The sequence below is a fragment of the Rosa rugosa genome, chromosome 1 (genome assembly GCF_958449725.1).
Source record: "Rosa rugosa chromosome 1, drRosRugo1.1, whole genome shotgun sequence".
NCBI lineage: Eukaryota > Viridiplantae > Streptophyta > Magnoliopsida > Rosales > Rosaceae > Rosa > Rosa rugosa.
Window position 1 is genome coordinate 18,143,000 of NC_084820.1, and position 14,291 is coordinate 18,157,290.

General features: G+C 36.2%; 1 protein-coding gene across 3 annotated transcripts; it reads right to left on the reverse strand.

Annotated features, from left to right (window-relative positions):
- Positions 1-3,620: 3,620 nt before the first annotated feature.
- On the reverse strand, positions 3,621-12,347 carry LOC133722234 (disease resistance protein At4g27190-like). 3 transcript variants are annotated; one of them, XM_062149062.1, is made up of 10 exons: positions 11,712-12,338; positions 8,344-10,691; positions 7,668-8,063; positions 7,065-7,460; positions 6,325-6,930; positions 4,878-5,732; positions 4,480-4,662; positions 4,275-4,353; positions 3,766-3,805; positions 3,621-3,650 (listed from the first exon to the last, which is right to left on the reverse strand). In XM_062149062.1, the coding sequence occupies exons 2-7, from the start codon at positions 10,687-10,689 to the stop codon at positions 4,651-4,653; spliced, it is 4,611 nt and encodes a 1,536-aa protein (XP_062005046.1). In that variant the 5' UTR covers positions 10,690-10,691; positions 11,712-12,338; the 3' UTR covers positions 3,621-3,650; positions 3,766-3,805; positions 4,275-4,353; positions 4,480-4,650. The 3 variants fall into 3 exon arrangements, with proteins under 3 accessions (XP_062005046.1, XP_062005050.1, XP_062005054.1); XM_062149066.1 differs by having other exon boundaries at positions 4,275-4,371; XM_062149070.1 differs by lacking the exon at positions 7,065-7,460 and having other exon boundaries at positions 11,712-12,347.
- Positions 12,348-14,291: the final 1,944 nt, after the last annotated feature.

The window sequence follows — 14,291 nt, forward strand, 5'->3', positions numbered from 1 at the left end:
TTCTGTATAAATCATTTTATACCATTCTGACTAAAAGCAGTATTATGGGTTCCTGTAAAAAAAGCTGACCAAGAGCATATTTTCATTTCAAGAGAATTGTCCCACTCTCCCACAGAAAATCTTAGCTTCTTTTACAATATGAAATCTATAGATCCTGGTCAATTTTGAGACTTTTCTGTATAAATCATTTTATACCATTCTGACTAAAAGCGGTATTATGGAAAATGAAATACGGGATTTCAAATCCTACCAAAAAAAAAATTATAAAAAAGACTAAAAAAAAAAACTTAAAAAGGGTTATACCAGCAATATGGCTAGGACCAGATTTTTCTTGCTGGGCAACCATCTTCGTCCACCAATTATTCAGACCAAATCATGAAACATGTGCTACCTTATGAGAATTTTATCAGCAACTTCTCTGCATTCAATTGTCAAAACTTTAAGAAAAGCAAATGTAAGAGAAAAATGATGACAGATACAACAAACAAATTCAAATGGGAACTTACAGATGGAACCCATTGTCCTTACCAAATTCGCGGAAGATGAAACGCTCGCATAAAATGAAAATCGTTTAGATATGAAAACACAATTCAAGTACCTACCTGGGAATAGAAGAAACAACCATAGTAAGACCAAATAAAGAAACAAATTAAGAATACATACAAAAGCTTCAGTTCTAACCTTCAGACCTGACCATCTTGCGATCACATTATTCCCCAAATCCAGATTCTGGAGTCTCTTATTATAAGCCAACTCAGCAGGGAGACCCTGAACCAAACACATTCACTATACGAATTACTAATATCATTTCTATAAAAAAAAATTAGAAAATCTCATATACACTGCATTCAGTGCATTGTAATTTATACAAAAGCCAAATATAAGTTCAGTAAACATTAAATAATTGCTCTTAAACACTTATTACTCAAAGTTTTATCGAGGAAGTAATATCTAACATGGAGAGTAAGCATAAATTCTCCAAATTAAAAAATGACAGTTGACAATTTCTCTGGTTCCAAGTGAATGAATAGAAAACATTTTTTTTTAGTCCATTCAAAACAGAATCCTATACCAAGTTTCATTAGTTTTTTTTTTTTTTTTTTGATGAAAACTTTTCATTAGTTAATAACGAATGGATCAATTTTTCCTAGCAGGCAATAATTGAATAAATTTATCCAATCAATAACAGTTAAATGGTTGATTGCTTACATCATGATCAATATTATATAGATTGAGAAATTATGACCAGAATGAAAGATGTGGTTGGAGAGAGAGAAACGGATTAATATGAAATCACCGTTTTACAGTGCCAAGCTATAGAAATTTTGCCCTGGTTAAGCTGAACCAAAGCATTCAATAACAGCGTTAAAATCAGTTTGATTTTCACCCAATTTAACTTTGATCATAAACTATAGCTGATGTTTGATCAATGAGGTGAAAACCCTGTTATTGAAATCATTTTGTAGCCTAACAAATTATTAGATAGTTTGAACAGCTGTGACATGCTAAAATGTGGAACCCAGAACATGTAGATATAATCTAATAAGGAAAAAGGAATCATAGGTCTATAGAGAAAAAGGAAAAAAACAATGACTGAATGTTTCGTGACCTATTCAAAAGATACCTTGATCCAACACTGTTCTTTGTTGAAAGTGTATGGGCTTGTTATATCATATACAATGACTGCCACTGCTGCACCTTGATAATAAAGGGGGGCCAATGCAGCGTACCTGAATAGGAAACAATCAATATTCTCCAGTGAAAGCAGTGCATTAGAAGAGCAGTATCCAAGGATGAGTAAGGAGGGGGAAGGTGGATGCCTTAGAAACAAAAACACCTAATGACATATTTTGCCAATAATACTTTTCTTGACACAATTACTATCGAAACTTAATTTACATTCTGAAAACGAAAAATGGAATGAACATATAGCAAATCGAAGAGAAAATTATAAAAACAGAAAGGAAACTTTGGTTAAGCAAATTGAAAGAAAACATACTTCATGATGAGATTGCAGCAACATATAAGCTTTTTGCATATATTCAGATTACAGGACTGCTTTCGGTGTAATTTTGGTTAAGCAAAGGACCTAAAACCCATGTGAACCTCAAGTAGGGTAAATCGCACGCTAAGGTTGTTATGTCCATAAGCTTATAACAAAGGAAGGCTTGCGAGGGCACTAATATGTTTCGGGGGATGGCTCAATATATCCTGGTATTGCTTTTTCTCTATACTTTGTCCTCAGTAAGATCATTGGTATGCAAAGCATTGTAATTTTCACTAAGAATTCTTAGAATTCCGTCAACTAAGATGCATTGGCAATTTGACCTTTGGTACTGAATAAAACTCTAGGCTCTGTTCTCACTGAGATAATTGGCATGCAGATATACCAATGTCAATAACAAATCTTAGAATCAGATGCAGTAGCATTAAGTGATAAATGAAATTCACAGGGTTTGACATTCACATGACTTTCAGCACAAACAGACAAAAGTAACCAAAAAAAAAAACAATGAAAGCATACCTTGAACAGCGAGGATCTCATCCACAACCACGGCCACCTTATTGAAATGTTCATACTGCCTGTTCCCAAGACCAAATACTCCGCATTGAATATTTTGAAGCCATGCTTCTTTCTCTTTATCCTATAACCGTCACCATAGTTGCCATATTAGAAAAAGCACTCACATATTGGTCTAAAATATAACCCACATCCACACCAATACATTAATAAAATTTCAATGAAACTTACCTCTGTAAACCACTTGTAAAATCTAGCAGCATTATCTGTCGGCTCTCCATCACCATATCTGCATTCACCACCAAATTCAAACATGTTATTTATGAAACCAAAAATCAAAATATTGCAATAACATCTTTAAACCACTAATTAAATTTGAAACTCACGTCGCCATAAAGAAAATTGCCAAACTGTCATTTTTCAATTTCTCCTCATACGCCTCGTCATCAGCTGCATAATTGTCCTACCAAATACAAATCACCCAATCTCATTATTTCAAAAACTTCAAAACTCAATTTCAACATTAACCAAGTCAAAAACACAAACAATAAATAAATAAATAAATCAGCCATACCAAATCAACAACTTTGAATGTGACCTTATCGTAGCGAGCTTTCGCTTCTTCAGCCAAAGCCTACATTTCAAACCAAACACCAATCCAATAAGTAAACCAAATCACACAAAATGATCTAACAAAGCCATTGACATCGAAATTCAAGCATTAATGTAAAAACTGTACTGGTAGTACCTTGGCAAATCCCTCAGCAGTACCGGTTTGCGTGCCGAAGAAGACTGTGACCTTCTTACTTCCATCGTCAAGCTCCGGCTCAGGCTCCGTGATGATCAACGGCTTAAGAGGCTGGACAACCCTGGGCTTCTGAGCACTCGATTGCCGCCACACAAAAACAACGACGCAGCTGATCAAAATGGCAATCGAGGTAGTGAGGACCTTAACGAACTCGTGATTGTCTCCTTCTACATCCTCAGGTGCATCATGATGATGATGTTCAGGTTGAGAAGAAGATTTCGGCTTTTCATTCTTGGAGCTGTCTTCTATCTTCAAAAGCACTTTCTCTTCTTCTTTTTGCTTCATTGCTTCCTCGGAAATATCAACAGCTTCTTCATCCGTCTGCAAATCAAAATCCAATAAATTCCAAGTAAAATGCATCCCAATGTCATTTTGAAGAAACTGAAAATGTGGATGACCAAAAAAACACAAAAACTTTATTTGTTTTCAGTCTAACCTTGTTTTACCAGATTAGTAACAGAGCCTGAAATTCGGAGCTGTTGAAAAACAAAAACATGTATTATGATTGAGAACACAATTACAGATATGGATTATACAGATCGAAAAATTGAGTAATTGATGTACAAAGATAAAACTGAATAATATGAAAGTGAAATTTTACCAAAAAGGGATATAATAATATATATACACGAAATTGTAAACCAACTAACCTACATGCCAGAAAATGTCCAATATTGACTCAAAGGAAAACGCTAAAGAAGATTTGGTTGGTTTCTGCAGAACCCCAACAATTTGTCTTTTTTTTTTTTTCTAAAAATTTGTTGTTCATTACTATAACTTGGTAAAGCAAATATCGAGAAATCAGAGCCCGAGTTATGAGATTAATATAATGATATTCGATCTTCTGGATTGAAGAAACCAAGCATATATATAATCATGATAGAGCAAGAAATGAAAATATGATCGAGGATAGAAAGAATTGGAAAGAAGGAGATGGGGATTCACCTCAACTGATGAATTCCGTAATCGAGTCTGGGTTTGCTCCGATGTTGATCTCAGAAGCAAATGAAGAAGATTGATCGATCTGTAGGAAACATATATACTGCGGGGATTAAATCACATACCCATTACCTAAACAATGGAATAAAGCCCAATTGCATCCATCTAAATCAAGCACAACATGTATTTCAAAGAAAAGATCCAGACTTACCAACGATATCTCAAAACAAAAAACTGAGCAGTAGCAAGTTTGAGATTTTGAGCAGGAAACGTGTCTCTATCTCTTTGGTTTTGGATTTTTGTGCGAGGAGAGCGAGAGAAATTTGTTGATTCGAGTAGAGAGCAACAGCGATTTGGATTGGGTTCACTGTTTCGGTAGTCATCAACACACATTCTGGAATTATTCATGAACCATAATTAGCCCAAAAAATGATCAAATTACATAAAAACTATAAAACATTTCAATCTATATGAAAAACGAGATGCAACAAGTTAAATAAATTGTTGTTCAAGTATCTAAAACAGGTAATTAGCTTGATAATGTAGTACGTAATATTGATTGTCTCTAGCGAGACGTACTCTAAAGATGCTTGAAGAATAAAAACTTACCGCATCACAAGCACTATCTTTGTCATCCTTCTTGTCCTTACCATGACCATCATCATTAACCTCATTGTGGTCGCTACCATCCTCATCATCAGCAGGAGCATCCTCAACGTCTGTGTCGTAAGTGTCGTAATCTATCTTGCATCGGATTTCATCGTGGGAGAAAAGCTTCGATTTGAGGCGCCTGCTTATTTTTAAAGTTTCTAATGAAGGGAACTTGAGAATGCAATTTCCCGAGCCCAAGCCTCGGAGATGTGGTACAACAAAGAATTCCAAATGTTTCAACTGGCTGAAAGCAAGCTCATCATCATCTTCCTCAGTTGCCACTATTACTTCCATTCTTTTACAATATCTGATTTTCAATCTTGTGAGTTGCATTAAACTTCTAGCAATCCGATGAGATACTAAATATTTCAGTCCATCAAGAGAGTCTACAGTCAACGATGTCAGATTCTGGAAGGATATTGTGGATGAATCGAGATTCTTTAATCGGGAACAATCACTAACCCGTAGTCTCTCCAATTTGGGGAAAACTGGAACTGCTGATTGAGAGCTCTCCTTCCCGATATGCATAAGTTCGTTCATATCTCTGATCGTCAATTTCTTTACTTGAATTTCCCCTCCACTATTTCCTGCATCCACAAATATTTCTCTGCAAGGATCCTTGTCTCCCATGTCCTTCACAATAATTTTTTCAAGATTGTGTAATCTCTGAAGAAAAGCAGCGTGCTTCGAGAAGGTTGCGCCACGAACTTCAACCAATTTCACTTTGCTAAAGACCTGTGCTGGGGGTGGACCACTCCACATCTCTATGGCCCCCAAGGTCCAAGTTTCCATGCTGGGAAAGAGTGATGAACCCTGAAATTAATATTTCCAAAAAGCGTTAAGATGGGTAAGCGATCAATAGCAACAAATTAACACACATGTGAAACCTAAACGCAAAAACATTGTGTTGAGAACGTTAAATGTATTTCAAATTGGAGCAACATAATAGGGGGATTTGCTCTCACATCATCTAATACAATTTGCCCACATGTCAATGGTTGGATTAACTGAAATATTTATAAGCTCTTTCACAATTAATACCTCAATTTTCTAATATTAAACAACAGTCCTTTGAAAAAAAAAAAAAACAGTTTACGTGCTAAACACACCTCCTCATGTGTGGGAAACAACGGTTCACATGCTAGACAATTTGTATTAGATGACATTGAGAGAGAGTGACAGTGAGGAATTTATACTTGTCAAACCATACCATAAATAAAAATAATCTATCTTCACATATATTAGTTGATGTTGAGAATGTGTAGCTGTAAGACATTCACACATGGCTAATCATACCATCACTCAAAACCAATTGACCATGAGTCATAAACCTTCATAACTCTCCAATGTGAGACACAATTCACATCATCAATACATTTTCCATGCAAGGTAAAAATATACTCACCTTCTCAATTAAAATGAGAGGTTGTTCGATTGGATTAGAGTGAGAGGCAGACTCTTGTTTTTCTTGATAGACTGAAAGTTCCCCGGCTATAATCTTTACTTCACCACATTCATCCACATACAGCTCTTGGAGTGAAGGCCACTGTGAAACATGCGTCCCTGGATAGATGCTCTTGAATTGGGGCAGGTTTGAAAGCAGCAATTTTGTTACTTTTGGGAACACAAACTTTGGCACTGTTTCCAGCCTCTCTTCCGTCTGAAAAATGTATTTCAGTTTGTCAGAGCGTTGTATGCTAAAATATTCTAGATTGGGACAGCAGTTGAAAGTTTTCAACTCTTTGGTTGATGGGTCATGTGTTTCTTTAAATTTTAGTCCTCTGCATTTGAATGCCACTTCTAGTGCCGGGCAGGACCACACCCTCAAGGTTTTTAGAGCATCTAATCTTTCCGTGATACAAGGCACAAAGAGATTTATTAAACTGGGGCAATTGTCAACTCTAACTTCTCTAATCCTGCAAAAAGAGTCTGGTGCAAGTTGGTTTTGCCATACTGCCTCCAACTTAGGTAGCTTTTCGAGCCATAATATCTCCAAGCTAGGAAATGTTACCTGCATTAATTACATGCACATTAAACTTAATTATGGCCTCAACTAATTAATTAAGAAACGTTTCTCTTATTATTTTAGTAGACAAATCGAGAATGAATAATAAATAAAGAAAATTAGAGTTATAAGTTGTGCACCTTTTCATCAAAAAGAAAGTAATGTACAGCATTGTCAACACCTAGGTGATCCTTCGAGTCTCCATCTTCAATTTCTTTGGTAATTGTAGTACTTTTACTCTGACAATTAGATATGAGTGCCTCCTCTAATGATGAAAATCCAGCATAACTTCCTGAGCAGAATCCAACGAAGCTTGGAAGCTCTCTTAATGTCAGAGATTCTAGTTTAGAGAACATGTTAACGATATTGTTTTTCTCGTCGTCTTCTTGTGTGGATACTATTTCCACCATGCTTCTACAATTATGTATCTCGAGAGTTTTGAGTTGAACTAGACTTCTGGCCATTGAAGACGAGAACAAGAATTTTATACCATGACATCCATCCACATTCAAGGTTGTTAAACTTGAAAACACAACCTGCAGTACGAGTGGGTTAGTTCTCATAGGTATACATATAGATATTTAACAAAGAAGAAACGATGGTTTTCAATTTTCAACAAAGTGGTGGGCCCACATTCAACTTAATTATGACCTCAATTAATCAATTAAGAAACGTTGTTCTTATTATTTCAATAGACAAATCAATAATAAAATAAAGAAAATTAAGAGTTATAAGTTGTGCACCTTTTCATCAAAAAGAAAGTAATGTACAGCATTGTCAACACCTAGGTGATCCTTGGAGTCTCCATCTTCAATTTCTTTGGTAATTGTAGCACCTTTACTCTGACCATTAGATATGAGTGCCTCCTCTAACGATGAAAATCCAGCATAACTTCTTGAGCAGAATCCAACCAAGCTTGGAAGCTCTCTTAATGTCAGAAATTCTAGTCTAGAAAACATGTTAACTATATTATTTTCTCCGTTGTCTTCTTGTGTGGATACTATTTCCACCATGCTTCCACATCCACTTATGTAGAGAGTTTTGAGTTGAACTACACTTCTGGCCATTGAAGACGAGAACAAGAATTTTATACCATGACAGTCAATCACTTTCAAGGTTGTTAAACCGGAAAACACAACCTGTAGTGCAAGTGGATTAGTTCTCATATGCATTCATTGATACATATACATATTTGATAAACAAGAGACAATGATTTCAATTTTCAACAAAGTGGTGGACCCAATGTAATTATGTTCACTTTTCAACAAAGAAGCAGCAATACTTTTGAAATGACCAAGTTAACACTTTCGTTTTCAACGCTTTTAATAAGGATATGGACAAGAAATTGATATGGAACATTTAATTTGCTTAAACATTTAGAGTAGAACTCAATTGCCAAAATAAAACAAAATACCGTACCTTGGAATTAATGATGAATGTAATATCTAGTTCCCTGAGTTGAAGATGCTTTACTTGCCGAAAATTGTCGCCTTCTAATTGATAGGCAATTTCATTAACATTCGCTCCCCCTTGCAAAGTCAAATCTTCAGATCTCTTCACCATCGTCTTTAGACCTTGGTCCAATTCCTCGCCACTAGTGAACTGGAGTTTCAACGTATTCATACTCCTCCTAAGTGACCAAGGGTGATTGCCAATACATATATGGAATCTTTCTAATTTATCGGAGAATAAGCCTTTTGGAAGCATATCAGGATTTGAAATTTTTATTTCCAATGCAGTTAGTAGAGACAAGTGCTTCAGCTCCAAGAGACTAGCATTACTTCTTTCACCTTCATGTTCAGCCTCCCATTTGATAGGGCTGTATCTCATTCTCAAGTCTTCTAGTCTTGTCAGCCTTGATAAAACATTAGGTGCAATCACTTGAAGGGAATAGCACCAGGTCAAATCCAACAATCGTAGACAAGTCAATTCTCCAATTTCTTTAGGCAGTTCTGTAATATTGGAGTTTCCCAAGCTGAGAATTTCTAATTTGCTTAGCTCTCCAACTACAGCTATGTCTTCCATCTCGCATTGATCTAAACACAAAATCTGAAGATTCTTCAAGAACCCAAGAGATGCAAGATTCTTCACATTTATTAAACTCAACACTCTGAGTTTTTCCATGTTTGCAAAAAAACTGTTTGGGACTTGGAGTCGGTACTTGTCTTCACAACGCAAATGGAACATTTCTAATTTCTGGAATTCTAAAACTTCAGAGAGTTTTGCGAGACTGTCGGATTTGATTGAGATCTTGCTGCACTTTCCAAATAAACCCTCATCTGTCCAATTTTCCAACTCAGCTCCGCATGCTACTGATAAGAATCGTCCGTCCCTAGATGCAATATTATCAGCCACGTCAATTACAAGATCATGCATTCTGACAGCTGTGTCACTATTAGTGTCTAGCAAAAGACAAAAACCTTTCAGCTTTTTAACCAGTGAAAGCAATAAATCTCGTGCTTCTTCCACTGTATCAATGTTTTTAAGCAAACCCAACCCCATTGCAAGTTTCAACAAGTCCTCAAGCCTGATGGAGTTCTTCCATGCAATAACTCCGCATAGCAGGAACAACGGCTTCAGCCCCTCATCATCCAATCGATCATAACTCCACTCTAGAGCCAAGAATGCTTGTTCCGCCGATCCTTTCTTCTCAAACTTTTTAAGGCGTTTGAGAGCATTTCTCCACTCGGGTAGAGTACTTTCTTTCAAAGCACTTGCAACGGTGACAACTAAAATTGGCAAACCACCACATCTATTGGCTACTTGGGCTGCCACAGTTCGAATACGTTGATCTCTAACAACTTCACCGGCCTTGCTTTCGAATAACTGCCAACATTCGTTTTCCTCTAAGTTGGCAAGCTGAAAATTTTTCTGTGTACCCATCTTATTGTATAATAATTCTTTTATTCTAGATGTCAACAATACTTTACAAGTTGCCACATCGGGAAGCCCCACGGCTTTCAAATCAACATAACTCCATATATCATCCAAAACTATCAGAGTATTCTTGTTTGATATCCTACCACATATCCGCCGTGCTTTGTCAGCTATAGATCGACTCTCCAGAGCATTGGAATCCATATCTAGCTTTTCAGCAATTTCTTTTTGAATTCTTCCAATGTCTGGATTTTCCTTCACATCTCGAACCATAACCACATCATCAAATAGCTTATCTTCCATAACTCGCCTAACAACTTCTTCCACCAGTGTGGTCTTCCCCACCCCTCCAATACCATACACCCCAATCTTGTTGGTATCTGGATTGCTCAATTCATCTATAATCCCCTTTATAGTTAAATTCCTAGAATCAAATGCCTCGGGAACTTTGGTAGATTTGAGAAATACCTCTTCAGCACGACCACCAATTGAAATACTGGGAAAAACTCCTTTTCCATTCAACTCAACAACCACCTCCACCAACTTTGTTGATTTCCTGCTTAGCTGATGACGGGTCAATAGATTAGGACAAAAACCAAGGAGACACTTCATCTTTGCTTGGTCGTCATTCAATAATTCCTCTGCTTTTCCAGTGATCTCATCACTTTCTGTCATCCACAGCACAACATCAGGCTGGATTATTTCACCTTTTCTTTCAGCTGCAACAATGTCATTATGCATCCGCCCTCTGGTAGCCTTCAGTTCATCCACTCGAGTCTTTAGTGTATGAAGGTTGCTTTTGCAATGAATTATATACCCCCCCTGGCGTATAATTGGTTCAACAGTATACTCGGCTACTTTTCCAGCAACTGTAGTAAGAATCTCCATGTCTGTTGAATATATATGTGTTTCGTCAGGACAGTGAACTATAATTAATGATATTCACCATAAACGACAAATGAATACAAGGAAACTAGGCGAGGACTAAATCAAAAGCAGAGGACGCTGTTACCCTGTCAAGTCCAGTTGATAATCTAAGAACTTTGGGCTTTCATTGATTACATGCTATTCTCTACGTAAAACAGAATCAAGGCCTAATATGATACTACCAGCTAAACAATTCTTCTTCATTTTTATTTATTTTTTATTTTTTTATTTATTTATTTATTATTATTATTATTATTTTGGACAAGACCAGATGACCAGTTAAACAATTTAAAGGAATGGTCAACTGGTAAAGTGTGTGGGACATGAATTTCATAATGTACTAGACTTTTAAGTATTTAGAGATAGTTTGTCATATTGAGAAAATCATGAAGTTCTAGGTCTTGAGATCATGGATTTAGTTTACTCCCTGTTATTTACCTGTAAAAATCAATTATTGACTTCAGAGGATTACTATGATTTGAGATCTTGTTTTGCTCATCAAGGCGTTTGCTATAGAATTCACCAATGTTTGGGAAATTTGGAACTTTTCTGCTATGGTCTGTGATCTAGGTGGGGAAGCCTATAAAGAATATCAGACCAAGAAATATAAAGAACTTGCATCGTTTAATTTAGTTTATAGTGAAGTTGGTTACTTGCTAATTGGAAAACAATCCCCGGAGGAACGGGAATAAGCTTAAAGAAGTGAGAGTTTCGAATCTGTATGGAAAACGGATTGTTAAAGTAAGCAATGTTTACTCAATTATTAATAGTGATCAGTTATTGAACAGTAATCATGCACCGAATTTGGTTTTGGAACAAATAGAGGTTGAACCCGGTATTATACTGCAAAAACTTGCAAACTTAATCGGATGACTTGAATCAAAAGAAGAAAATTTTGAGACTGAACCCAACCATACATCCAACTTTCAGATCGAAATCAAATTATTTTTAGAAAAACGAAGAAGAAAGCAGAGAGGATGTACCTTCTGCCGGTTCCACAGGTCGTGGCACATAAACTAAAAGACACTGTTTTGTCTTGAAGAAGTTGGTCCAAGAAGGTTTGGAGCACTGCAACCAGTCTCTATACCCGTCAAAGAAATGGATTCTGATCCTCCGGATACTGAAGCCCGGATCTCTTCAATTTGGCTTACTAAGAGTAAAGCAGTTTCTTTAATTCATATATGTCTCTCTAGTAGAGGAAAATACACTTGCAGAAATCCAGAGCATTCAAGCAAAAGTGAAGTAGCTTCTTTATCTTTGGGATCTTCAGGAAATAAGTAAAAAATAAGAAAATGAAGTTCAAATAGCACAATCAAATGAAGTGACAAAGTAAAACCAGGAAATATGTCTTCTTTTTTTTTTTTTTCCTTTTCCGTTTTTGATAAAAGAAGTTGAACCAAATTAAAGAGCTCCGAGAGACAAGATTGCTGCAATATTAATGAAAGTAAAACCAAAGAAGCTTGCTTCAGCAAAGAAGTTGAAACTGTTGAGAAAAGAAATGAACTCAGTGAGCGAATATCTCAATTCGTTTCAGGAATGAAAGAGGAGCAAAGACTATGATGAAGATAAACAAAATATGAAAGACTGAATGCAAGTGTCAAGGTTTGAATGGTAGATCACCATAATGTCCACATGGAAGAGAAAGGACAACTGTGCCAGCTTTTTTTCTTTTTCTTTTGGAAAGTAAGCCAGTTCTTTATAATTTAGAAAGTAAGAGATCATCTCACGTGTTTCACACAGTGGATCATGATTTGACTCATTCATTTTGTAAAGGGTGCGGCTATTGCCGCCCTATCATTTACTTTGTTCACCTTACTTGCTCATTACACCCTACATTTTAATTTCAATTATTAAATTTACTTATCTAATTCATTTCTCTTTCCAGAAATATCCTTATATGACATATCGAATTTAAAAAGAATTTTTTTTAACGAAAATCTCTCATTTAATTTATACCAATAACAAAACTAAAATATATTAAAGTTTTTATTATCATAATCTGATTTACTTTCATTTTTTTTCTTTCAGTTTCAATGTTCGTCTATTTCAATCTATATTAAAAGATTAGTAAATTAACAACTATGAGCAATGAAGAAAAGATTGATTTTTTTTTTCGTGTTTTAATTTTTTACTTTCAGTGTTCATAAAGAATATTGCAAAGATTTTGATGAAGTTAACACTAATGGTTTTGTGAATTGAATAACGAATTAACCATGAGGAGAGAACAAAAAGACAAAAAAAAAGTAATAAATTCAAATTTGGGTGGAGAAGAAGAAGATTAATGTTATCCAATGAGAAATTAAATAGTATTTGTATTTAATTAACTGGTTATGTATTTAGTTTTCTTTACAAATTTAGATTTTAGAAAATTAGTGTACCTATTTGTTTGGCTCCAATTTTGCTGCAGCTGGTCAACAGTCTCTTTTCTTGCGCGGGCGTGCCAGCACCGTTCCGGTGCGGTCGTCGGGGGTGTCCCTTGACCTGACTTCTATCAAGCGATTGTAGACGAGGAGAGCACCAACCTCGTCGTGGGATTCTTTGTGCCTCGTGGTGAGGACTTTGCTGAAGTTTCTTCTTGTTCACAAGTCGATACTCAATATTGCAGATTGAACAGAGCGAAATCACCGGGAAGTATTGAGATCTTGCTAAAGCGTGACTTTAGCTTGGCTGGGTTGTTAGGGCGTTACCCTTGCTTGGCTGGTTCTGTAACCGTTGTGGTCGCGGCACTACCGTCGGCTCCCGAGGAGACTAGGACCGAAGCACGTTGACAGAGGGTTTGGTGGCACTGAAAGTCGGCTTCTGAGAAGACTAGGACTAGGAGTGTGATCACCGGTAAGAGAGAAAGAAAGAGAGGGAGAGGTTTGCTCTAGAGAGAACTTAGATCATCTTAGAGATGTTGTTGTTGAATGTGAATGTGTTTTAGAATGAGAGGAGAAGGTGTTTATATAGGGAAGAAAAAGAAGAGTGAAATGATGAGTGGAAGAAAAATAATGAAAGTAGATCTAAGTTCACTTGTAAAATATGGAAAAGATAGAGAAAAGATGAAATGAAAGCAAAGCATGAAGGTGCAGCAACATGGAAGTGGTGATGATCTATTAAAGAGATTGTAGAAGAAAAATATATCCAAGGAAAAAGAGAAAAGCATCTAGCTTTCTTCATGTTGGTAGGAAACATGAACATGTGAATATTGAGCTGGTTTTAGGTCAGTTTCTGCCCCTTTATTCCTTCAATTATTTCTCCAACAAGACTTCATTATATGCCTTCGACTTCTTCATATGAAATGTTCCACTATGAGTGTAGATCATCCTGACAAATTTTCAGATTTTTATTCCATGTGGTTGGGCCGAAAATGCTGCTGGACCTCTTACAGGTCCAGTTTTCCAGTTTTGCTTCTGTAGAAAATTGGGCTGATTGTTTGAAGGCCTTCCACTCAAAAAAAGCTCTTGCACTCTTCATAAGAAATGATCCTTGGGCTGTCTAGAATGGATCTGGAAAGTTTCAGCACATTTAGATTTCATTTGGTTAGTCTGCCACCCCTCATTCCTTGTCTAGCTCGGTTTTTC

What these genes read in the sequence shown, in the direction of transcription:
- LOC133722234 (XM_062149062.1), bottom strand. Translation starts at nt 10,689, where the DNA reads ATGGAGATTCTTACTACAGTTGCTGGAAAAGTAGCCGAGTATACTGTT. An exon ending in ACTTTCTTTTTGATGAAAAG is followed by an intron (nt 7,461 to 7,667) that starts GTGCACAACTTA and finishes CTCGTACTGCAG; the next exon opens with GTTGTGTTTTCAAGTTTAAC. An exon ending in CTCTCATTTTAATTGAGAAG is followed by an intron (nt 5,733 to 6,324) that starts GTGAGTATATTT and finishes TATTAATTTCAG; the next exon opens with GGTTCATCACTCTTTCCCAG.